Consider the following 26,974-nt stretch of genomic DNA (forward strand, 5'->3'; position numbering starts at 1 on the left):
TAGAAAGGACTACATCACAAGAGTGGGCCCTAATGTAAACGATGGACTTTGAGTGATTACGATGTGCCACGGCAGGTTCAACAGTTGTAACAAATGTACCACTCTGCGGGGGGGATGTTGACAATGGGGGAGGCTGTGCATGTGGGGGGCAGAAGGTATATGGGAAATCTCTGTACCTTCATCTCAATTTTTCCTGTGAACCCAAAACTGCTCTAAAAAAAATAGTCTTTTTTAAAAGTTCTGGAAGGGGGGAGGGTATAGCTCAAGCCTTAGAGCACGTGCTTAGCTTGCAGGAGGTCCTGGGTTCGATCCCCAGTACCTCCTCTAAAAATAAACAAATAAACCTAATTACCTGCCCCTGCCAAAAAAAAAAAAAAGTTCTGGAAGTAGATAGTGATGATGGTTACACAACATTTTGAATGTATTTAATGCCATTGATTTGTATACTTAAAAATAGATAAAATGGTAAATTTAATGTTGTTTATATTTTACCAAAAATTAAAAAAAACATTTTAAAAAATGACATACGAATGTGTCTTCAGAAAAATGCTGAAAAGAAATGCCCCCAAATATTAGCTATCTTTAGGAGTGAAATCATAGGTGATTTTTATTTTCTTCTTTAGTCTATACTTGAAAGGCCCAAACTGAGCATGTTAAAAATGTAATTCTCATATAGAATTTATAATCTAGAAAAAGTTATGTTATCAAGTCAGGGCCTCAATAGGAAACAGATGGCACATAGAGCAGTCTGAGGCGGTTCATTGACAAGGGAATTAATTGCAAAGGCACAGGGGCGGAGGGAACCCCAAGGGATGCTGTAGGACCTTGGGTATAGAAACGGCAGAGCTGTTGCCATCCCGAGGCTGAAGAGAAGAGTGAACAGAACAGAGAATGGGCAAAGGTTGTGCAGAGCAGGCCACATTAAGAGGAGCAGTGACCTTCAGCCGGGACAACAGCCCACCAAGGTGACCTCACAGAGTTACTCATTTTCCCCCTCTGATCTCCTGCTGGGATCCCGATGGGACAGAACCTGCTGGAAGCAAAGCAGGGGAAGGCTATGTTTCCACGCACACAGGTTGGCATTATGAGGCTCAGAGCAGAGCGCAGAAGGGCAGAGAGTGATCTGGAGGGTGATAGAGGATAGCCAGTAGAGGTTTAAAAAGAATTTATAAAGGCTTGAAGAATTTATTGCTTCAAAACTGACACAGATCATAGGGGTTTCCTGTCCAACCATCTCTCCCATTTTGAAATGCATCTTTTCAAATCATGGGAAGATAGCCATCTGACTTTTGCCTGCAGGAGTACTTTTAGGCATGGACAGCCCCTTGCTCCTGGAAAAATCTCAATTCCCTTTGAACAGAAATGATTATTGGGGGTCGTATGTGAAAAAGCAGAATGATGCAGTGGAAAGAGCAGAGACAGAACACCTGGGTTCAAATCCCCTGTCGCTTGGGCGATTTATTTATCTTGGTCTGTTTTCTCAGATGGATAATAGGAGTAATGACATTTATCTGACAGAGCTGTGAGGATTAAGAGATGCTATATATGAAGGAATTTCATATACTAGCCGGCACACGAGGAGCACTCAGGGGATGCTGAATCTTCACCTGAACTCTGTCTCCTGGCAACTTGTATCCATTGGTCCCATAGTGACCAAAACACTTCGTCCATTCTCCTCGTGACCATCCCCCAGAGGCTTAAAGATAACAGTAATACCTCCCTGCCCACAAGCCTCCCAAATATTTTCTCTAAGCTTTTCTATTTCCTTTGACCATTTTGCTTTTTCTGACACTTTATCTGCCTCCAACCAAGGAGCTGCCTTGTTCTTCATATGACCCATATGCATGACCAGAACAGACTGATACAGAGCGGGTACTTGACCCAAGATGGTCAATTAGATTCCTGCCCTGGGATTTTCCAAACAAGAACTGAGGCAAGTCACATCTTCTCTCCTGGTAGGAGCTGAGGGTTGTGAGGTACAGGCCACGTGTGGTGGGAAGACGACGTGCAAGAGAGAAAATGAAGGGGACCCAAGAAGGGCGAAGAGGTGGAGGGTGACAGATCGCTAGCAGCGTTCAGGCAGTTGGAAGCTCATCGCTATCCTTGTCTTTCCAGTGGGTCGTCATTTAATCCTTCTTGGATTCTGTGAACCAACAAAGTCCCTTGTCTCAACCAGCTCACAATGGCTGTCTGAGACTTTCAAACAAAAGAATCACATTGACCACATCTGAAAGCCTAGAGCATGGACTTTGGAGTTCAAAAAGCCTGTTTGAATCCTATATTAACCATTTACTAGCTTTGTGACCTTCAGCAGTTTCACAACTACTCTGAAGCCATTTTCTCCCCCTGTAACATGGGAAGAGCGTTAGGTACCTTGCCGCCTTCCTGTAAGGACTAACAAAGGATCGCGCACCTGAAGTCCAGCTCAGTACCTGACGCACAGTAGACCTACCCCATTGGCAACAGCAAAGCAAACTTTATCTTTCTTATTCCTGAGTTTGTGGTTAATTCAGACACTTACACAGCTGTGACAAAATTAGTTTCCCCACCCTGAACTTGCATTGACTTTTTGAGCCTAATTGTGGGGTTTTAAAAATTTCCCCTGCTCCTCTTCCCCTTTGTTGATTACAGAGAAATTGTTTAACATAAATGTCCAGAGTTTTGAAAGGACAGATGCTCCCCTGTCCCCTAGGAGGCTTCTGACTTGTGCTGTTTTTAGAGTTTCATGACCAGAGCAGCACAAGCAGTCAACGTTTAAAGAAGTCTCTCTCCTTTGCTGTGTATAAATTCTTGGGCTCTTTCCCAGAAATGACTTTCCAGAATAATTGTCCTAGAAAGCTACACACAGACGGCCTGTCTGCTGAACTGTCACACACTGGAGTTAGTTCACAGTTCTCATCGTCCATCCACAATGATGATGGCTAGCCACAAAAAGCCCTTGGCTTGGAGTTCAAAGATTCTAGGCTCAATTTCCAGCTCTAGAAGTTTCTAGACTCCTCGGGTTACTAGTAAGTGTTCACTTGAGGAGTTGAAGCATTGGGTGGAATGATTCATGCATTTGTAATTCATTCAACACACATTTAATGAGTACATGTCAGGTCCCAGGCCCTGTAGGGGCTGGTGTTGGCGTTATAAGATGAACACATGCTACTGACCTCAAAAAGATCATATTCTAATAAAAGAGATCAGTAACATATAGCTATAATTTAATGGATATAATAATGTAATTAATGGTAGTTCCTGCAACAAACAGCCCCCCTGCCCAAGTCTCAGTAGCTTATCATGAAAAAAATTTGTTTTCTTGCTCATTCAAAGTCCAGAGTAGATTAGGAAGCCCTCTTCCTTTTTATAGCCACACACTGGGGGACACATTGTTGTTGCAGTGGGCTAAAGAAGATGGAAAAGGTACATTGGGTCTTAACTGCCTTGGTCTGTAAGAAACACACATCACTTCTGCTCATTGTCTATTGGCTACAACTAGTCACATGGCCACCCCTAAGCTAACTTCCCTGGACGCCAGGAAATGTGGTGAAGCTCACTTGGTGAGCACTCTCTCTGCCCCCATAGGAAATGCTCTGATACCAGTGAGCAAGGGATCATGTATTAATTATGACTCTTTGGGTTCAGGTAACAGAAACCAGCTTGAGTTAGCATAAACAAAAAAGAAATTTATCATAAGAATTTAAAGGATTTTAGGGTGTCTTCAAGAATCAAATGGCAGAAATAAAACTGAGCATCAGGCAGGGATTAGAATCAGGAAATGCAAAGGCACTGAGACATGATTCTTGACTTGGTACCACATTGTGAGAAAGAAAGGAAGTAGCTGGCTTTTAGCTTCATAGATAACCCACTAGGTGTGTTTTGGGGGGAGTTCATTATTCCTGATGAGGAATATTTAATCCACATTAAGGAGGGAGGGAGGGAGGATGGGCATTCCAAAGGAGATGATGTCTGACCTGAGTTTTTAAATATGTATATGTGTGTGTATATATAATTGTGCTAAAATTGTCTTGAGTTTTGAAGGCTAGAAAGTAGTTTGTTAGGTGAAGACAAAGAGTGAGATCATTCCATGATTCTATGCAGCAGATGTTAAGAACTGGATTTATAGAAGAGCTTGGAATATGTTGCGAAATAAAAGTGTTCTTTACAGATAAAGTTTAGGGTGAAGTGACAGACACTGTAAGTTGACTCCCCAATATAATCTCCCTTATTCTTCCTTGCTAATAGATCCTTGATTTTATTTGAGGCATCAGTAGTGTAATTTCCAAGGTGGTCATGACAAAGTGATTGAGGCCAGTTATGACAATTATGTTCCTTACTTTTCAGATTCCCTTAAAGCTAGTGATGGCCATGTTACTTTTTTCCTACCCAATAAAGACTAAGCAGAGGTCAGCTGAAGGGTGCTTCTGGAAAACCTCTTGATGTCATTATATAAGGAAAGAGATGCAGTAGGTGTGGCTCCTTGTCTTTCTCCCTTCTTCCTGTTTTATGTGATGATGTGATGACTGGAACCGTGGCAGCCATCTTGAACAATGAGGAAAGAAACAGGAGGATGAAGAAAACATGCCAAGGATAGCACACAGAAAAGCGAGAAGGAGTCAGTGTCTCTGATGGCATAATTGAATAGCCAAACCATTGTCATCAATTTCTCATCTCTAGATTTCTTGTTAGGTGAGAAAAATAAACCTGCATTGTTAAAGTTGTGTGTATCAGATACTTGCGCACCACATCACATCTCTAAACCTCTGATTCCATTCACATATGTTTTGCAAACATTTTCTCCCAGTCTGTGGCTTGCCTTTTTGTTTTCTTAACAATGTATTCCAAACAGCAAAAGGTTACAATTTGATGAAGTCCATTTAATCAACATTTTTTCTTTTAAAATTTGTGTTTTTTGCGTTCTTTACATAGTCCACAGTCATGAAGGATTTTCTCCTTTTATATTTCCTTGAAGATTTAGTTTTAGCTCTTATGCTTAGGTCTATGAATTCTTTTGAGTTACTTTTTTCATATGGTTTGATAGATGGGTCAAGTTTTTTTTTTTTTTCCTGTATTGATATCCAGTTATTCTAGTACAACTGCAAAAAAGCCTATCCTTCTTGCATTTTAAACATCTTGGCATCTTTGTCAAAATCAATTGACCACATTAGAATGGGTCTATTTCTGAAATCTCTATTTTTGTTCCACTGATTTTTGTCTATCTTTATGTGAGCACCATACCAACTTGATTATAGTAGCATTATAATGTATTGTAAGTTAAGTTGATTTTTAAATTTCACTTTATAATTGTTCATATCAGTACATAGAAATGCAATTGGTTTTTGTACATTGAACTTGAATCCTTCAATCTTGCTGGTGAATCCACTATACCTTTTTTCTTTTTCTTTTTGTATACTCCCTAGGATTTTCTGTGTACACAATCATGATGTCTACAATGAAAGTCATTTTCCCCTGTTTGCAATCTATTGTTAACGTTTTCCCTCTGTCAGGATTTATTCCTCATCTTTGGATGTAAACAGTTGACTACAGTGTGGCTCAGAACAGCCTTCTTCATGTTTATCCTGCTTGATATTCACTGAGCATTCAGAATCCATAAGCTTATGTTTTTAATCAAATTCCAGAAGATTTCAGCCATTCTTCACATGCTTTTTCTACTCCATTCTCTTTCTTTCCTCTCCTTCTGGAACCCCAATTATGTGTATGTTAGACCACTTGATATGTTAGACCATCTGAGTCTCTTATTTTTTTTAAAGAACATTTTTTTCTGTCTGTTCTTCATATGATATCATTTCTATTGCCTTATTTTCAAGTTTACTTCTCTTTCCTGTTATTTTCATTTAAACACTGTGATTTTTTATTTCTAGAATTTTCATTTCACCTGAAAAAAATCCTTCTGGTTTTTCTTCCTCTGTTGAGAATTTCTATCTTTTCATTCATTGAAAGTATATTTTGTTTTATTTCACTGAGAATAGCTTAAACAGCCCTTAAGAAAATCCTTGTCTTCTAATTGTAACATCTGGATTAGCTTGGAGTTGTTTTCAGTTGATTTTCTTTTCTCTTGAAAATGTGTTCCATTTTCCTGGTCCATCACACATTGGGTGATTTTACATTATAAACTGGACATAATGAAAACAGGAAGACACTGGGTAATGACTCCCCATCCCCTTGCACATTTACTCTGTGCCAGAATTCGCCTGATTCTGTTCCCCATCTTGTGTCTTCAGGGAGCTGCTATTTTTATCATGCCCAGATTTTATAGCTGTTGCCTGAGGGCTAATGTGTCCAGTAGGATCCTATTTGGTTAGAACTGGAAACAGACATCTGTGTGGGTTTTTCATTCACTTTGGTCTGACAGCATCTCACCTCAGGGACAAGTCACGTGTCTTTCATTTTTCTGCTCCAAGGTTTCTCCAATGCTACCACGTGGGATGTTTGGCATCCACACACGTGCAGCCCAGAAGGGTGGGGGAATTAAGGCTTTCTGGGGCAAACACCAAATAGTGGAGGATGGGAGTCAATGGAGATGCACTTGTTGTTGATTCTAGAGTAGACAATTCCAAGAAGAGTTCTGTGTGCTCCTTAGGGGGGCCTGGCAGGACTGAGACCCAATGGTCCTAATGGTGACCAACATAATAACATATTCTTTAAACTGTTTTTTCTCATTCCCTATTTTGCTTTCTCTTGAACCTCACTCTTCTGTGGTCAACTCCCAAATAATCTATCTGCACTCAAATTCTCTTGGTCTCCACTTTTAGAGGGAACCCAGGCTAAGTTTCAACTGTCAAACCCATTTTCTTCTCCTTTAGCTGGGAGCAATACTATCTGATACAGATTCTTGTTGGGAGAAGACAAAAAGGCTAGGATCCTATTTTTAAAGTCCTTAAATGCCAGCTAAAAAGTATGGATTCCATTCTGTAGGGGAAAAAAAGTGACAGGATCTGACTGTTTAAGATCCTTTATTGTCCCAAGATTTGAAGATTCTCTGACTTGTTATCTCTGAATTTTAGTTTCTTTAATTAATAAATTGTGAAAGTAGCTACTTCCCTGTCTACTTCACGCAGTTGTTAAAAAGACCAAATTAGAGAATGCACGTTCCACAAGGAGCTAAATAAAAGTAAGGTGTTACTATTACTACTTTGATCTGAAATGTGTCATACGCTACTGTGGGAACTAAGCATTCTAATACTTTCTAAAAACCTTCTCATTTGCCTATTAGAATTCCCTGCTGTGGCAAAAGTATATTTTCAGCATGCAATTTTATGGCCCATGGAATCCAGATGCAACGTTGGGTTGTATCTACAAGATAACAGAATAATAAAGTCTAATATATCCATAAGGAACTATAGATTCTAAACACACAAAGGTCTTAAACAGATGGAGATGGGGCTTCTAAGACTGATGTGAAAACTGTGATAGCTCAGGCTTCCTTCGTCTTTCTGCTCTGCTAATTTGAGAGTGTGGCTTCCATCTTCAAAGCCCCAAGATGGTTGCTGCAACTTCACACATCATGTCCACTTGCAAGGAGAAGAGAAAAAGTCAGGAGGGAAAAGGGTGAGTCTTCAAGTTGAGTCAATGCCTCCCCTCCAAGAACTTTCTGGAAGTCTCACCTAATGATTTCTATTTATGTCTCACTGGCCACCCTTTAAGTGCAAGGAGAGCTGGGAAATGTTATCTTTTAGCTGAGCACAAGTCATCCTCAAATAAAATCAGGGCTCCATCAGTAAGGAAAAAGAAGAGAATCGGTAGGCAATTAGCTATCTTGGCCATATATGGTGTCTTGGCAAGCACCCTGGATCAAATCCTGGATTCAAATTCTACTTTTGCCCTTACTTGTTGGCTGGCTGGGAAAGTTACTTTCTGAGATTCAATTTCTGCTTCTGTAACCATTTGGAGGATTCTGTGAGATAATCCAGACAGTATGCCTAGCACAATGCCTGGCATAGTATAGAGGCTCAACGTATACCTGTTGAATCTAAATCTAATTGTGCCCTATGCTAGGCGAGAAGTGAGAAACACAACAGGACACAATCTCTGCCCTCGAGGAACAGTAAGTGTGACTTTATGAGTGTGAGTGTGTGTATGTGTAAGTGTGTGTGGTGAGATGCATCACTTGGGTACTGTGCTGCTCCACTCAGATGCCCTTTTTAGTGCCCTCACACCCATACCCCGGAAGCTGGGAGAGTGGCTGTTGATGGCTCCATCCCCACACCTCAGTGGGAATTGCTTTCAGCTGCAGGGAACTGCCTGCCTCCAGGTTATGCTCCCTTCTCCGGGTGGTCTATGGCCAATGATTGGCAAATGCATGGTAAAAAGCCCAGCCCCCTTTGCTTCAATTTTGGGGCACCTCTGAGGGGCCACTGGCTCCAGAACTGCCCGAATGGTCAACTGAGGCTCAGTTGCACCTGAATTTCATCTTTCTTCCCCAATCCAGTCCTTCTTTCCTCACCCTCTTGTTTATCTTTCGAAAGCACCCACCAGTCACTCCTCTGCATTCAACCCTCCTTCTCAGACCTCTTTCCAGGAAACTCAATCTATGATACATGACAAGTTACCGCACAAGAGATTTCTCAGGTGTCTTCAGTCACAGGGGCTGGGGGCTGGAACTAGAGGGTACTGAGGCCAGCTGTTCTCGTCTCTTCCGCCACTCCTCTGCATCTTCTCTGCAGGACTGCTTCCTGACAAGCCCAGGCTCTCCATGACCTCTGGTAGTCCTGACTCCATCTCAAAACTTCTTTTCAACTTTATCTCCCACTGCCACCTCCCGCGTTCTCTGGCTATTTCTATACCAGTCCTTAGAAGAGAGCATCTGATTGGCTCCGCTCGCCTTTTCAAGTCAAGCCACCTCATAGGCTGCCAGCAAACCTAGAGATTGGCTGACTTTGGGTTGGGGCCCAGTTCCAGTCCAATCAGCTGTGGTTGTGGGGAGTAGGGGGCGGGGAAAGCTTACGGGGAAGGGCTTCCCCTTTGGCAGGACTAGTGGGGGGATGGGTAGGTGTTCTGAGTAGGGAGTCCGGTGTATTTACAAAGGGTGGTCTCAGTGCACACGAACCCCTGAAAACCCAGGTGAAAGGAAAGGGCAAGAGTCAGAACGCTGTGTCAAGCAAAGCAGGGAGGCAGGGCTTCTGCCCTGTGTTCTTAGCCGAGGAGAACACCAGCTTGATTTGGAATGAAGGGCTGAGGGAGACAGAGGGAAGAGTGGGTATGTGTGGAATGAAGCCACGTGGGCTGGCCCTGCTTGTTTTCAAGGGAAGTTGACCTCCAGATATTGGATTATAGGAAGAAAGCAGTGAAGGGAGCCGGGGCCAAGTGCAGGAGAGAAAAGGGAGCCGGCAAGCAGTCAGGTGTCCCTGGGACAGATTTAGTTACCTTTTGTTCCCTTGGTACATGCTGTGCTCCACGGGGAGACCGCAGCTTGCCCGTGAGTCAGGTGCTCCCAGACCACGTGCCGGCCAATTGGAGTGTTTTCTTCCATCTCCTTTGCCCATAACAACAGCCTCCGGGTCTCAAAAGTCCCCACAGCTGAGTTTCCTCCTGCAGGTTGCTCTGTCAGAGGGAGGCATGATACAGCCTCAATTCTGAGGATGCCCACAGCTGCGTTTTTACATTGGTTTGATCCTCTCACAAACTGCGATACGGCAAGCAGCGTCATTATCTGCTTTTCACGATGCTGTCCAGTACTGTAACCTCTAGCCTCCTGTGTCTCATTAAATTTAGTTACACTTAAATAAAATTTTAAAATTTTGTCCCTCAGTTGCACTCCTCACATTTCAGTGCTCAGAAGCCCTGTGTGTCTAGTGGATACCATACTGGACAGTGGTGGTACAGAACAGTTCCACCATTCTGGAAAGTTCTATGGGACAGTGCTGCCTTAGAACGTGAGCTTCCAGTGTGCATCTGTCTTGTTCTTTATGCTAACCCCAGTTCCTGCAGCAGTGCTAAGCACATAGCACGTGTTCAATAAGCAGCTTCAGAATGAGTCAACTGATGAACAAATCTTCATTTGCCAAGGAGTGGAGACTTGGAGAGGTGTTGCTTCCATGAGTGGTCCAGGGACCACATGACAGAGCTGGGGCACCAACCCAGTTCCTCCACCTCCAAGCAAAGGCCTGTTCAGCTCTTCCCTGATTTCCCACCAACATCTGATGGGAGGAAGTGGTCCAATACTGTCACCTTGGCAACCTCCTGTAGCTGATTGGAAAGCCACTTAATTTTTTTCCAGTTTTATTGAGAAATGATTGATATTCATCAGTGTATAAGTTGAAGGTGTACAGCATGATGGTTTGATTTATATATATTGTGAAATAACTTAAACAATAGGTGTAGTTAACATCTGTCATTTCATATAGATACAAAAAGAAGAAAAGAAAAAAAGCAATTTTAGATTGGTAAATGTAACACCTCCACCTCTCCTTCATCCTCTCCAAATTTTATCATACTTTTAATTCTATCAGTTATTGTTTGCATCATTATAACAATGTAAATATTGTTCACTGCAGAACATATTTGAATACTGTGATTATATGTTCTTTTTTTTTCAATTGAAGTATAATTGACCTACAACTCTGTTAGTTCCAGGTGGACATCTAGTGATTCAATATTTCTATATGTAACAAAATAATCACCATGAAAAACCGCTTTAAAAATGGCTTATGGTTTCTTTTTTACAAGGTGAGGGGAATAGAAAATGTGGAAAGTACAGAAAAGCAAAAAGAAAAGTTATTCATCCCTCTAACACTAAAACGAGCTCAGTTAACATTTTGGGGATGTTTCCTCTCCATTTCTTTTCAGTGCAGAGGTGTTTGAGGTTTACTACAGGGCTTTGTCATTTGCTTTAGAAAACTGTATTTTCAAGAAGTTACTTAATGCTGGAAGCTTTCTGTTTCCTTCTCCCAGACTCATCTCGAAGCTTCTGGGCCCATTCCTCTTTTCAGATATCAGTACAGTCCTGGATTCATGGATCTTTCCCCCTCCATAAAGTGTGTCACAATGCTGATGTGGCAGAGATGAAGGCAGGGCTAATAGGATATTAAAGCTAGGTGGTTGGGGCTGGAGATTTCATACCTGCCTGTTAGGGGAGTCCAGCCATAGGTTCCATGAGCTCTCAGGGAGATGAAAATGAGTTCCCACCCAAAACAAGCAAGGAGTCACGAGGGCTGCTTCAGAACCCGAAAACCCCACCTCCCGACTCTGGACCATGGACGGACGTGGGGTCTGAGTTCCTATCACTTATATGGTATGAGGATTCCAAGTGGAGAAATTAATGTAAAAACCTGTCCAGAACTGGTAAAACCTGGGGGACCTGAGGATCCCTGAAATCCTGGGATAGGGACACTTCCACAGTTGGGGGTCCAGGGTGCTCACAGAAGCCCCAGGAAGATGGCCTTGAAATACATTTACAACCAGTGAGGAAATTGGCCACAAGCTGTCAGCAGCTACACAGGTAGCAGACTTGGTACCCCAAGAACTAAAAACAATAAAACAACATGAAAGAAGCTTTAAAACAAACAGGTTTAAAATTTTTGAAGAGATTAAAAAAAAAAAAAAGGAAGGAACAGATACTTTAAGTCTTAAAGCCAGAGAAGAATAGTATGAGAAAAGAATAAACAGGCTTAAAAAGTGTCCATCTACACAGACATTCTAGGAAAGCTATAATAAAATTATTGAAATAAAGGGAGCCGATGAATTCAGAGATGTGAGGGGGAGAATGGAAATGTCTTTTTAAAGTATGTTCTGTGGAAAATAATTGTTAAACTTCCCTACGAACCAGGCACTGTTTCAGGGATTTCAACTATATTAACTCATTTGATCTGCACAATCTTACTGGGAGGTGGGGAATATTCCAATGGACCTGTGGATGGGCCACCCCCAGGACAGTCAAAGAATAAAAGTAAAACATTAGGTATAAAATAAAGCACTTTACATGGATTAGCTCATTTCGTTCTCTTTTAATAATCTCATTAATCCTCATAACAATCTCTCTAGGCAGGTGTTATTATCACCTCCATTATGTGGCTTATGAGGAGACCAAGCTTACAGCCATTAAGAAATTTCTCCAGTGTTTACAGTTACCAAGCAATGCAGTTGGGATTTAAACTGAGGCAAGTTGAAACCACCGTCCAAGCTCTTAACAATGTTGTTAAGGAAACAATGTTGTTCATTTTGATTTTAATTGTATGCACTACTTAACATTGAATAGGCAATACAGTTCCTGATTCAAAAGGTACCAAAGGGTCTAGAGTAAAAGATCTCTCTCCCACCTCTGTCCTTCCCTCAGAGGCAACCAGTGTTCCTAGTTTCTTGTGCAACCATCCAGAGTTACTTTGTGCCTATAGGAGCAAGTGTCTACAGATAGGGTTATATACAAGACAGTCTGTCTCCATTAATGCATATTCTTTTCTCCCCTTTACACACTTGGAAGTTTCCTCTACACCTTGTTCTTATCTTGCTGTTTTCATTTAACACTATCTTGGAGCACATTCTATATTGGTACAGAATAATAATAAATAATAATAACAACAACATTATAATAGTAGGGCATATTTACTTCTGCTAATATTATAGAACAATATATAAGTATAGACTAATAATAATGACAAAATAATAAAGGATTTCCTCATTCCTGTTTATGACTATAGAAGATTCCATGGTAGGTCTGCATTATAATTTACTTAAACAGAAGCATTCAAGTTGTTTCTAATCTTTGGCCATTACAATGCGGCTGTGAATAATCAGATACACCTGAGGAATCTGTTCCTAATGGTTGAACTGCTGGGTCAAAGTCAAGTGCATTTGTGAAGTTAGCTTGTACTACAAAGCAATCGATGGCTAGTTAAAATCATGGGAACATTTATGAAAAAAATTTTTTTCCTGATTGTAAAAAAGACAGTAATTATGAAGAAAACCTAAAATTACCCATAATTCATAAACTCAGAGATATTCACTGTTAACATATTGGTATAATCTTCTGAACCCCTTTTCATGTATGCACATAGACATGTATGTACCTTGGAGAGCACACTATTTACCTAGGTCTTTTTTTAGCATCTTACACTGAACATTATAGCATAATCATTTTTAATTTTAACTATTCTTTATAAATGGCATTTTCATGATTGCATACGATTCCATTATATGACCTTATCATAATTTACTTAACCCATGTCCTCAATAGTAGATACTTAGTTGTTTCCAATTTTTTTCATATTTTAGGAAGCTCTGCAATGGATAGTGCTGTACATAAACCATTGTTTTCATCACTGTTTGATTTCCTAGTCACTTTTTATTCTAATGATTAGAGTCAATGACTGAAAGCAGTTTTCCTTAGTCATGTTTTATTCCAATCACTGAGTCCATGACTAGAAATAGAAGTTAGGCTAAAGAATATCAGCATTTTAAAAGAACTTAATGTATACCATTAATATGTACTTAATATGTACTGCTCACCTGGTGGTACCAATTTATGCTCCGACTGCTTCAGCTCACCACTTCCTTACCAACATGGAGTTTTATCTTATAATATAGGAAATTCAGCAAAAGGTAGCATTTGTTATTTTGTTCTTATGATTATATATATAATGCTTATTTATTATTACAAACAATTGGAAAAGAGCAAAACTCAAAGCAATTCATAATCACAAATTTTTGGTCTAGTCACTATTAAAATGTTGTTGATGTTCTAGGCTTTTCTATGTTCAAATATTTTCAATAAAATTGTCATTAGATACGTTTGAAAAACATGACTGATTTTTGCCAAGTTTAAGCTAAATATGGCATCTCTTATTTGAATTTGTCAAATTTGGTGCAAATATTTTTCTCAGCTTCTTGATTGCGTTTTTATTATGTTCATGGTGTTCTGAATTTTTATGTGATCTGATCTAGAAATTTTTTCCTTTCTTCTCCCCTACCCCCTTTAAAAACTTCTTACTGTGGGGGTGCTCGCTTCAGCAGCACATATACTGAAAACTTTTTACCGTGCGGATAAGGATGATAGGGCGTTAAGCAATACAGAAAAGGAAAAGTGTTAGGGAGCACAGAGCCCCGTTTGAGATCAGCTATGTAAAGAGCACTGGCCTACATCCATTCAACAGGCATTTATTGGCGTGTGTGTGTGTGTGTGTGTGTGTGTGTGTGTGTGTCTGTCTGTCTGTCTGTCTGTCTGTCTTTAGGAGCACAGTGATTAACCATGCATGATTCATTTTCCAGTAGGGAGATAAGATGAGCATGACCAGTAACTCAAATACAAGGGAGGCAAGGTATTCCAAGCCATCTCAGAGGGCCAGAGGGGGAAACATGGCTCCAGTTCAGGAAGAGGGCAGGCAAGGAAGGCTTCCTGGAGGAGAAGGCATTGGAGCTGGACCTGGACCACTGGGAATGCATGCGGATATGAGGAAAGGAGAAGACAGAGCTGCAGGAATTGCTACAGATAGAAGTTGTCACATTCTTGCCAGTGGGGGAGTAAGAAGACACTATGGGGAGAACTGGGCAAAAACTCTCCCACCTTAGAGTAATGGGCAAACACAGGCTGTCCCCAGCTCACAAAGAAAGAGTTGTGTTAGAACAGATCATTTTCTTATGAAGGTTTGGAATTCCAAATTGACTTATCCATTTAAGCCACATCATATTTGCAACATTAACCAGTAGACTACCACTTGATGGTGATGTAAATCAAAGTGGAAACAGATTGAAAGGTCTTTCTTGAAGACCAGTCCTTGAGGTAATACAGTTTTAATTGGAATAAGATGGGGCAGGAACTTGATAACTTTTGCGGCTCTGGAGAAGGCCTCTGGACACTCTCCAGGCGTTTATGCAGTGACGTCAGCATGTCACGTACTTTGGCCGGTGATAGGTTCATCATAGGGCCAAATGGGGCGCTCTAGAGTTAACTGAGTAACTCTTCTTTTTTCTGGGGAGATGCTCCTGTCGCCCCTTGAGTCCAGTCCAGTTCCGTGGGGTGGGGGCTGTGACTCACTTGACCAACCCCAGGGCCATAGTGATTGGTCCAAGGGGTGAGCCCTTAACCTGACCTGGGCCAATCAGAATGCCCCCCTGAGCAGCACTGAGTGGGCGTGGAGGAAATGCCATCTTTCTTTTCTGGCTTTGAGCTCCAAGGATCTGCCGTCTATCCAGCAATTTGAAGGCATCAAGATGATGAAGGCCAAGAGAAGCAGAAACAAAAGGATCCAAGGACCCAATCCTTCCAGTGAGCTGCCCTACTTCCGGAAGTCTTCCCTCCATTCTGGCACTGCCCTAGGGTCCTGCCCAGGAGTCGTCCTTTTTGGTTTAAGCTAATTTGAGTTGGGTTCCTGTCACTTGGAATCAGAAGAATTCTGTCTGACACAAGGAGAAATAAGAGTCTGTTTCTTACATTGAATTACACTGCCAAGTTTAATGTTTTTCCCTTCTTCAATATATGTGCGTCAGTAGTAATATTCCAGCCTTTAAAAAATTATACAGTGATTTTTAAAGTCACGCATGTTCATTACGAGAGTTAGACTATACCGATCAGCAAAAAGAAAAGGAGCTCCACCTACCACCCACCCCTAGAGACACCCACTCTAAACATACTGGCGTCCCCCACCCTCTCCCTGACTTTTCCTTATCATCTGTGTATCTATGTATCTATCTATCTTTGATCTATTTTTATCTGTCTCTTTGATCTGTCTATCCATCTCTTTGGTCTTTTATCTAAGTCTTTGTTCTGTCTCCTATCTATCTATTCATCTAAAACAGTAGCAGCCAACCCAGCACTTACTATGTGCCACGAATGGCCTGGTTTCCACATAATATCTCAGTCTTCACAACCACCCTGTGAAACAGGTATTATTATCTCCAATTTATAGATGAGAAAACGGTAGCTCTGAAAAGCACAGAAAAGTTAGAGAACACAGGCTCAGAGGAGTCAGCGATCTAACCCAAAGACTTAAAGCTGGCAGATGGTGAGGAGCTGGGATTTGAAGCTAGGTTGTTTGGCTCCAGAATCTATTTTCTTAGCCACCACGTTATACTGACTTTATCTAAAGTTAGAGTCACATAGTGATACTGTCCTGTAACCTGAGTTTCTTCCTTATCAAAATATCATGGATTCTGTGTACGGACATCTGCAGCTCCCGTATCAACTTTCAGAGCTGCACAGGACCCTGTCACAAAAATGCACCAAACTTTTGAACTAGACCCAGTGTGATGAGGATTGAGGCTGTTTCCAAATTTTCACTGTCATAAAAATTCCTCGCTGCAGAAACATATTTTAAAACTGTCTTGATATCGGAAGACAAAACCCTTAAATTTTCCCCTTAGGTCAGAGTCCCAGAAGTGGAGTTTCTCGGTTGGTGGGATTGCAAATGTTATCGCTTTGACGTCTACAACAACCTACCCCTCTGAACAACTTAAATTCTGCCTCCTGGGGACTGATGACACTGATTTTTAGTTTAGTGTTGTTGTTTTTTTTTTAAACAATTTAAAAATTGAGATTAAATTCACATAACATAAAATTCATCATTTCAAGGTTGCAATTCGATGGTTTTTAATTTATTCACAACATTGTACAATCATCACCACTCTCTAATTTCAGAACATTTTCATCATCCTCCTAAAAGAAACGCCAAACTCATTAGTAGTCACTCCTCATTCCCCTTCCTCCCAGCTCCTGGCAACTTCTGATCTACTTTCTGTCTGTATGAATTTGCCTTTTCTGAACAACCATATGTATGCAACCATACAACATGTGACCTTTTCTGTCTGTCTTCGTTCACTTAGCTTGTTTTTCAAGTTTCATCCATGTTGTAGCATGTATCAGAACTTCTTTCCTCTTTATGACCAAATAATATTCCACAGTATGGCTGGACTAGATTTTATTTATCCATCCAACAGCTGATAGACATGTGGATGGTTTTCACTTTTAATCCATTATGAAAAATCCTGTTGTGAACGTTTTTTTTCTTAAGTTCTTGGTGTAACGAAAAAGAGAGAGAGGAAAGCTTTTCCTGAGATGAATGAGACAGAAAGATGATAAAATAATTCGTGGGGAAGGGCTTGCCAATTTACTGAAGTAGTGAAAGATAGAAGTAAAGGAGTTTGGAGGTGGGGGCGTCTGTGGGGCAGGGATCAGCTCTTCTGCTCCTTGTGTTCTTGTGCTTCTGGACAATGCCTACATAATCCAAAAACAGAATTCCTCCAAGCTCTTTGTTACCAAGGACAACCAGGATTTAATACAAGGGATGAGGGACGGATGAAAGGCTATAACTTTAATACTTATTATAGAATGTATTTTTCCAGGCATTTCTCAGTTGTTTTTGTTTCAGTTTTCTGAGTTTGTATGGTTTGTTTATAAATAACATGCATGCTTTTTGTTTAGAAACTTGACTTACTGGCCTTGATTACTATCAAGGCTGTTCTCATTTAGACGCCTCTGCCTTTGACAGGTAGGTCTCTCACTGCAACCAAAACCGCGCACCTAGTCCTGGTGAAATCTAAGAGCTAAGTTCCTGGCCGGAGCCCCAGAGGTCTAGATCATGGTGACCTCACACTCTGGACAGAGTCCATACAGCTCTTTCCTGTGGGTGGTGTCTCTTCACGTTAAGTAACGACGAACACTACTAAAGAAAACCATGCATAGCACCTGTGCCAAGACCACCAGCCAGCAGAGGCCAACGTCGGGGCCAGTGTCGGGGACCTCTCCTTAGTCCCAGAGTGGTGTCCCATCAGCCTGTCTTATCTTTGGGGCTCTAGAGGAGAGTGAAGTCCTTGAGAATTCAGGCAGACAGAGGAGGGGTAAGGAAGGAAGCTAAGAGAGAATTTGGACCTCTGATTATAATGATGAAATTTGAACTTGCTGCAGAGGACTGAATTGTGTCCTCCCCCAGATTCCTATGTGATGGTATTTGAAGATGGGGCCCTTGGAAGGTATTTGTGTTTACATGAGGTCATGAGGGGCCTCCATGACGGGATTAGTGCCCTTATAAAAAGAAGACACCAGGGCTTACTCTCTCCATCACATAAGAACACAGAGAGAAGGCTGTCTGCAAGCCAGGAAGAGAACTCACACCAGGAACCAAGTCTGCTGGCACCTTGATCTTGGACTTCCCAGGATCCAGAGCTGTGAGAAATACATGTCTGCTGTTTAAGCCCCCTAGTTGATGCTATTTTGTTATTGCAGCCTGAGGACACTAAGCTGCAAATTTACCCCAGATGAATTATTTTAATAACTAGGTTTGATTACAGAAATCATTCCAATGGGTTAAAATTTAAACAAGAATGGCACAGAAGACATCTCCTTGGCTGTTTGGGGTGCTGAGGACCCAGAAACATCTACATCCTTTTTAAGAATAAACTTAAGTAGAGTGCATGCTTAGCACGCAGGAGATCCTGGGTTCAATTCCCAGTACCTCATCCAAATATAAATAAATGAATAAACCTAATTACCTCCCCCTCATTAAAAAAAAAGAATAAACTTTCATGTTCAGACATAGCTGTGTGAGACTCCTCAGACACAAAGAACAATCTCTTCATCCTCCCCACACCTAGTTCTTCTTTGCCATGCTCACACCCACCTAGTTGCCCAATCTTGAAACTAGCCCCACCCTTGGCCCCTCCCTCAACACACCCATCAGTTATCAAGCCATACTTGCTTGGCTTGTCTGGGCTGCGACCACCTACCTTGTCTTCACTGCCACCATCCCTTCCCGGACCTCCGCCTCTTGGTTCCAACAGGTCTTCTCTGGCTCTTCCTCCACTTCGGACAATGATGTTGGGAGCCCTGGGGCAGCCTAAGGAGAAATTCTGGCACCTTCCTCAACCACAAGAGGAATTCAGAGGTTTAGAAGGTACAAGGGTGGCCAAAGAAGAAGACTGATCTGGATAATTTGGGGGTGTGGAATGGGTGGGGATTTGGGGTTTCTAGAAAAGAGGTTACGTTTATGTTGTCAGTGTATTCTTATTCAAATGATTTGTGTATGTAATGGATGGGCGCCAATCATGTTAGGAGCTGTCAGTGCTATTCAAGACGCAGGGTCAGTTTTGCTTAAGTGACATAATTGGATCTGTCCCTGTGTGCTGGGTCCTGAGCAGTGTATTTCCTCATAAATCAGCCCTTTAGGAGATTTGAAGTCAATGAATCTGCAGAGGAGACTGCTAATTGTGCCCTAGTAATAATTTCTCCTTCTTTGATAATAAAACTCCTGAATTTTGATTGGGTAGAGTGCCATCCAGAGTAAAGATTACATTTCTTATCTCCCCTGCAGCTAGGTGTACCCATACAATCAAGTTCTGGCAAACTCTGTTAATCATAGTATATGGAACTTTAGGAATTATCTTTAAAGGAGAAGGGTATTCTTTCTTTTTTTTCCCACTTTTCCTCTTTCCTTCTGGCTAGAATGTGGATGTGATGGATGGAGCTGGAGCAGCCATTTTGGGCTATGAGGTGTAGGTGTATGTTGAGGATAGCAGTGTGACCATGTTGGAGGAGCATGGGTCCCAATAAACGTGGAGCTACTGTACCAGCACTGGACTCCTGTGTTTATGTGAGAAATAAACTTCTGTTTTGCTCCAACCACCTTTACTTTGGATTTTGGATTCAGAATTTGATACCTGAAAATGGGATGCTGCAAATAACATCTTTTTAGATGTAGCACTGGCTTAGTGGGATTGGTAGGCAGTGGATGGCAAGAATATTGTCTTTTACATAGTGGCTAAACATTTGGTGAAACCGGTGGACCATGTGCTGACCGAAGTCACGGCAGTAGAGGAAATGGTGGGAGAGTGCCAGAAGTGTGAATGTTGTTCCTTGTTGCTTTTCACAAAGTCACATAAAAGTGAGGTGAACTGGGGCTAGAGCCAGACAGACTGCAGCAGAGATGGAAGGCAATCCTGCTTTACTAAGGGAGGCACTGTCTGGAGCCTGTGCTCAAAATTGATTAAAATCTTGAAGCATAGAAAATGCCAACTGCCTCTGTTCTCCAAACCAAGCTATTAAGAGCAGTGGCCTTGAAGTGGCAGGCTTAGCAGGAGACAAGGCTGGGGGCAGCAAGCCATTTTCAAGACTGCTCTGCCAGAAAACGCAAACCAGTAACTCTGAAGATCGGACTGAGGTGCTGACTTCCCACCCAAACTTCTCTGCCAGGTGGCCCAAGGGTAAACTTTGAAGTTGAGAAGAGGCATGAGTGGAGCACAGAACACCAGTCTAGACCAGACCTTCAGCTGTGGGTACTTGGTGGAATTCTATTGGCAGAGAAACCACAACCCCTGGGCGCCCCCAACTGCCCCAGGAGTAAGCAGGCCACAAAAGCTGTGCTGTCCCTCAGAAGGGTGCCCCCTGCAGTCCCGCCTTGGATGTGGCCATGGAGCTCAACGGACAAGGAGTCCCTCCCAGAGAGGGGCTCAGAGGTGACTATCCAAGGGACTCGATGGCCAGCCAGAGGCGTCCTCACTGTCCCAGCAGGGGGCTCGGATAACTGCTTGCAGCAGTGTTTCCTGTTTTCTCCTTGTACAAATGAGTTTCCAATGGCAGTTTTCCTCTTTCTACATCCCTCCTGTTTATGGGCTGTGTTGGGAGAAGATAACTTGTCTTGAGTTTATAGGTCATTAGACCGTAAGAAGCCGCCCAGCGCTGACAGAAAAGACCACAAATCACCCAAACATGATTTCAGCTTTAGTTCTGTACCATAACCAGATGGAGCCGGGGTTGGCTACCTTGGAGAGAGGAGGAATGAGCTCTATGGGAGGCAAGAAAGGTGACATCCAAGGGTTGAGCTATGGCAGAGACCACTAATTGTCCCTCAAACTCATTCTTTCTTTGCTTCTCAGAAACAGAACTCCTGAATTTCATTAGACATATGGCTTCTTGGAATAAAAACGACCTTTCCCAGACTCCCTTGCAGTAGGTAAGATCACTGTAAGATCAATGAAAGGTACATCCAGGGGACACAGCCTTAAGGGAAGGGTCTTGCTTCTCTCCTCCCCTTTCTTCCAGTCTGCTGGCTGGAATGTGAACATGGCTAGAGCCACCATCGTGGACCTCAATGTAAAAGCTGCATCCTGGAGGTGGCAGAGCAACCAGTTAGAAGGAACCTGGGGCCCTAGGGCTCATGGAACCACCTGACAGCTCTGCACAGTAGAGGGTAAAGAAATGTCTGCTTTTTGTAAGCTACAGTTATGACAGCTGAACCTAATTCTGATCTAGAACTTGCCACACAAGGTCAAGGCTGTCCAGGGTCATGCTTCTGACCAGAGGGAAGGTGGAGATGGGCAGAGAGGATTCTCCTCCAAGAGAGTTAACATTTACTTAAAAAAAAAAAGCGAACAAAATGAGAAAACACTTCCAGAAATCAAGACATTAGAATAAAAACGTCAACAGGCAGTAACAGTGTTGCATAGCTTGAATGTTTTTATATTGATCAAATTGTTTCTCAGTAGAGTCACTGACAGAACAGGTCAGAATGAAGAACATTCCATATTTATAGACAAAATATTGCTAATCCATTAAGATACTTTTCAAAATGACATGACTTAACACAAATCCCTTGGTTACTCCAGACAGAACATGACTGTAGATGCGGGACAGCCCGGCCATCAGACTCCCCCATGCTCAGTTGCCCAGACTGAGGTCAGAGTCTCTCTTTCTTTATCAAGACTATTCTCAGTTTAGGATCCAAGAACCAGAGAGCAGTGATCTTTGCTTTTGCATTCAACAGAGCCAGGGTCTGAGGGACCGGCTTTTGGGGACAAGTCCCAGAAACGTGATACATCTCTCTCCAGTGGATTACTGGAGGCTTTGGTTTAGGATTAATCTCGATTCCCTGGAATTCAGACTCCCACAATGGGAAATGTTGACAGAACCACAGCCCGTCCAGTCCAGCCCAACTTCCCCCCTTTTCCTTATACGGAAAGTGAGGGCCGAGGGTGACACGTTTTGCCTAAGTCTAGTCTAGACCCAAGTCCTGCCTCTTACAAACTTTCCCCATTGATGCTGCCTCTTTGTTGCCTCTGGGGGATGAAGAGCTGTTGCTTGCCCTCAAATGATAACTTCAGAGGAACAACAACAAAATGTCAACCAGCAACTTAGCAGCAACAGCATCCAGGCTAGTCTCAAAGCAAATTTAAGCATAAATTACTGTAGGAACGAAAGACCAGAACTAGACTGTGATCCAACCCCCGCCCCCGCCACCTCCTCCAACCAAACTGAGTTGAATCTCGTCTTCTAGAAAGTCAGAACACCAAGTGCAGGTTCTATAGAGTAATTCCCATTTTGATTACGCCTGCACATCGATGTGCCTAATTAGATCTTCCGAGAACACCAGAACACAGGACATAAATGTCTTCTCCACTCACACCCACATTTCCCAGGTAAATAATATTTATCCTGATTTTGATGAAATTCGTCACTTAGGGCTAAAAAGGGCTCCTTAGGTATAATCGCTTAAGTGTACAAGGTGGTGAAGCAGGAGCCTTGAGCTCCAGAATTTAATGGGTAGCATCTATAATGTCTTCTTGCATACTCTGTTCCTTTAGAGCATTCTCTTGTCATGTTCTTCTCCAGAATTTCATGGATTTTGTTCCTGGTGACATCTGCTGAGTCTGAACTACTGGCCTGCACGGTGGCAGAAAAAGGCTGGTTGCCACCTTTTTAGAAACTGATATCAACAATAACAGCAGCATTTCTGCAACCAAAATGAACAATCTGTTTCTTAAAAAACGAACACACACAAATCTCCAAACACATTTAGATCTCACGAGCTTTTTGCACCTAGGGTGATGACGCCTTTTTACCAAATGGCAATGATTTGCTCGATATCCTGATGGCATCTGAATTTATGTCAGTCTTCCCTCTTCTTTGGTGCTTGGCTGATTGGACTTTCTGAGTCCAGATTGAACAGAAGTACTTGTAGGATATTCCTCTGTGCCCTTGGTTCTCTCTAGAAGAAAAGCGATTTTCTCCTATGAAAATCTTGGTGATTCTACTTCTGTTTCACGGATTTGGGGGCTAATCATCGATATATTAACTTTCCAAAGAAATTCATCCAGAGCAGTGTCAGATTCCAGCTGATGAAAAAATCTGCTTCAATCCTCATATGCAACCTAAAGCCCTCAGTATTATCTGTTTCTTCTATTTTACAGATGAGGAAATGGAGGTAAAGTTTGTAAGCGACCAGGCCCTGGGACAGTTGCTGAGCGGGATCAGAAGCCAAGCCCCCTGCCCCCTTCCTTAGCTCCAAACTTCCCTGCCTCCTTCTGCTAGCCCGGCATCACGCTGATAAGGAGGGGCTCCGGTGGTCTCCTGCTTCACAGTGTGGGTTACAACACTGTGTAACATCTCCTTCCCATCCTTGCCACTTAGCAGTAAAACATCGGTGCAGAAAAGATGGGAAGTATGCCATAAATATGCCGGGTCTGCAGACAAAGAACCTTTAGAAACCTGGCTCCTACCATAAGGGTCTTTATCCATCTTGGGACCAGGAAACTACGCAACTGGTCTAGTTTTGGTCTGCTAAACACCAAAATGGCCACATTTCAGTGTCCTATCACAGGAAACCATCCTTTTTCTCTAAATCCTGTTAAGAAACTGGCTACTTACTTAGCTGCTTCTTCTAGATCCATGAAAACCGCTATTTAGAAATACCACATTAGAATTTTTATGTAATTTATTTTCCTTAAATAATAATTTGCTACAATCCTGTCACAAATTTTAAAAAAAATTTAACACAGTATTAACAAAGGCAGAATTCTTTAGGACAATCAAAATCATGGTGTACTTAGAATAAATTAACATCAAATTGTGTTTATATTCAGATAATCCGATCCTCTCCTTTGAAATGAAACGGAGACCATTGTAACTGATAGTGAATGCACACATTTGTTCTACTATACAGAGACTCATTATATAAACGCAACTGTAATTTGAATCAAGTTAGGATTCCTGAGAAACACTCACCCGTGGGCGTGCGTGCACACACACACAAACACACACACACACACGCAACCCTCTAGAAGCTGGGTTTCCCATGGTTCAGTGACTAGATCTTTCCGCAGAAGGGCCAAAGATTCTGACTATGTAGATGACATCCCATCTCCCCTCAGGAAAATCGTAATGTTTCAAGTGTAATAGCTTGAAGTAGCAGCATTCCATGTACTAGATTCAGTAGTCGATGATTCCAGTCCTGGGTTCTGAGTGGACAGCAAGAGGCAAGCAGAGGCAAGAGGCACCTGCTCCGAACACTAGCACGCCCGTGCGACGACACCAGGAGTCCGCGTTCTCAGCACCCGGACGGAAAACTCCCCAGAAACCTGCACCGCTCACCCGGGTCAGGCACTGCGTGTGGACCTGAGGAAGGTCACTAATGCAGGGAGCAAGCAGGGCACGTGGCCGCAAAGTCTCAGAAGCCGGGACATCGGAAGTGGCGGGGAGACGGGACAAAGGGAGGGAGGGCAGAAAAGGCACAGTTTGTGCTTGACCCCGACCCACCCCCGCTGAGGAGCACACTCACGGGGTTTCCTTAGCATCGGGGCAGGGAACGCTGATTGTTCCAGCTCCTCCCAGACACACAGAAAGCTCAGCCCTTACAGTCCTATACACGCAACACATCCAAGCAAGTCTGAACAGCCACACCGTCTGGTTTCCGGGAGGTCAACGGCGTTGCTGGCGTCCCCTCTCAACTGCCCAAGGATGTGGTTTACAGGAATACGGTGACATCGAGGGAGGAAGGCATGAGGACGAACCCCAAACCGAGATCCCCTTCTGCTCATTCCTCTCCGGAGGAGAAGCGGGCCTAACAGGTGCCATCGCCGCATGCGTTATCTACACGGTTCTTATGTACACGATCCCTTTCTTTACAGAAATTTAAAGTGCCTGGGTTCAAGTGCGCTCATTCCTTTCCCACAGCCTACAAATTCCTCTTGCTGCTTCCAGAGAGAAGGACGCCCTTGGGAGAGAGGAATGAACGTTTTCACAGTTGTCTTAACTGGGATCCAGCATCTGGACTAAGCCTTCTTCATACACACGAAGAATTGCTTCACACACAAACTTGTACTGGCTCTGGAAAGGAAAAGAGAGCCGTCAGCCGGCCAGCAGCCCTGTGGAGGCTGCATCACACCAGGCACACGGTTCTTCTTTCCCCTCCTTCACACACACCCTGAGCTCCGGCTCCAGCCGGGCGCCCGGCTACATCAGGGAAACAGAGTGGAGAAGACACACCTGTGAGCTCACTAGTCTGTGTGGTGAGGGCCGGGGGGCTGCTCCCAGAGAGGGCTGGGCAGAGGGGCACGGAGCCATGGCCGAGGGAGGAACTGGCCGTCTGGGGGAGTCAGGGAGGGGTGAGGGTCGCTGCAGGGTGGCCATTCCAGGGAATGCACCAGCGCGGAAGCTCCGCCAGGACGGCCCATTCAGAGGAGTGTGGTCAGGGCTCAGGTCCTGCCTGAACACCTAGTGTAGGGGGGCCGGAAGGAGGCGGCATAGGCTGCCCGGCCTTGCACTGAGGTAAAGAGGCTGGATTTTGTCTTCAAAAGGGAAAGCCACTGAAAGCCATTCTGCAGGATAAGGTTCTTCATATTAACAAACACCTAAGAGATGTATTTTAGTGATGAGCACAGGGTGAGTAAAAGTGTTTAGACTGAGCTGCCCCAGCTAGGAAAACGTGCCAAGAAGCTGCACTTTAAAGTTTTTTTAACTAGGTCCTCTGTATCACAAAACAGGGCAGAGACCAGCCTTAATAACATGGTTTTTCTTCTCTTTACCAGAGATCGTGGGTAGACATGAAATTAAAACAAGAGCTCACCATCATAAGAGAAATCTTATGAACTTGGAGGAATCTTATGAGCCTGTGAGTACCCAGAGCTGGCTGCAACGTGGAAGCCCACTCCATCCTTTGCTAATCCTCCTCGTCTACTGGGGGTGTGTGGCCTGGAGTCTTTCCAAAGTCAGCTTCTGATGCTCTTTCTGAGTTCTTAGACTCCCCTTGGACTTCTCCCACTGCTGCTGAGATTTATGGTCAACTGATCCAATTCTACTAGATGTAAGCTCGGGTCACTCCTGTTTGTGCAATTATCCGTTGAATGGATGAATGAATGAATGAATGAATGAATATGGGATGGTCCCATTTTGCAGACAGGGAGACCGAGGCTTGGAGACAGGTTAAGGGGACTATTCAAGGTCACCCAGTACGTGGAGGAGCCTGAATCATGCGCTTTCCACACCACCCCACTGCCCCTCTTGTAGCTCTGGGTACCCAGGCTAACATACATGGGAGAGAGCCCAGAGGAGGAAAGAGAAGGATTGTGTGAAACGTCTGCTGAGCCAAAAGGCTCGCCCAGGAACAGGCAGGTAGGGTGACCTGGCTTGCTTCTGATGGACACATGATGGGACAGTGGCTCAACAACGCAGAATGCAACCAGGGCTGCTTCCTGGCCAAGTGGCCGGCAGGATGCAAACCATGGAGGCAGCGGAAGTGGAGGGAAATAAGAGGCAGAGGCTGGAGTGGGTGGGTGCTGGGACTGCTCAGCCCTTGACAAGCTCTGTGACCGTGGGCTAGTGGCTCAGTTCCCCTGGATCCTCGGTCTCATGACCAGCAAAGCCCTCTGTGCAGGCCTCGCCATCGTTACTATTTTTATTACTGGATGTCTACTCACTGATGTCTGCACCATCATGGCGCGCTGGTCTCGCATTTTCCGAACAATATCCAGTGGGTAAACGGGCAGGTTCCTCTCAATCAGGCACATGGCTGTCTCCATGGTGACCAACACACCAGTTCGACCTATCCCAGCACTGGAGGGGAGAGGAGCAGACACTTGAGATTTGCTCAGACAGCATTTCTGCACAGCCCAGCTCAGCTCCTCGCCAGTTCCCACGTTTACTCAGATGGAGCTTTCCTCCCCTGACCTTCAAAGAACACAAAACACACACTCAGGCTGTGCTCTCGAACTGGCCGGGGCTTAAACACCAATGGGAAGAAACCCACCTTTCAGCGCCAACTCCACCCCCCATCTTATTCGC

General features: G+C 43.4%; 1 protein-coding gene across 4 annotated transcripts in view; it reads right to left on the minus strand.

Annotated features, from left to right (window-relative positions):
- Nucleotides 1-21,350: 21,350 nt before the first annotated feature.
- The window catches only part of PTPN3 (protein tyrosine phosphatase non-receptor type 3), a 131,193-nt gene continuing 125,569 nt past the window's right edge, over nucleotides 21,351-26,974 (minus strand). For all 4 annotated transcript variants that reach the window (XM_031450162.2, XM_031450163.2, XM_031450164.2 and 1 more), the window contains exons 25-26: nucleotides 26,611-26,746; nucleotides 21,351-25,021 (exon numbers count right to left, since the gene is read on the minus strand). In XM_031450162.2, coding sequence (XP_031306022.1) covers nucleotides 24,944-25,021; nucleotides 26,611-26,746 — 214 coding nt within the window. In that variant the 3' untranslated portion in view covers nucleotides 21,351-24,943. The remainder of the gene's footprint in view (nucleotides 25,022-26,610; nucleotides 26,747-26,974) is intronic.

Source organism: Camelus dromedarius, chromosome 10 (assembly GCF_036321535.1).
Source record: "Camelus dromedarius isolate mCamDro1 chromosome 10, mCamDro1.pat, whole genome shotgun sequence".
Lineage (NCBI taxonomy): Eukaryota > Metazoa > Chordata > Mammalia > Artiodactyla > Camelidae > Camelus > Camelus dromedarius.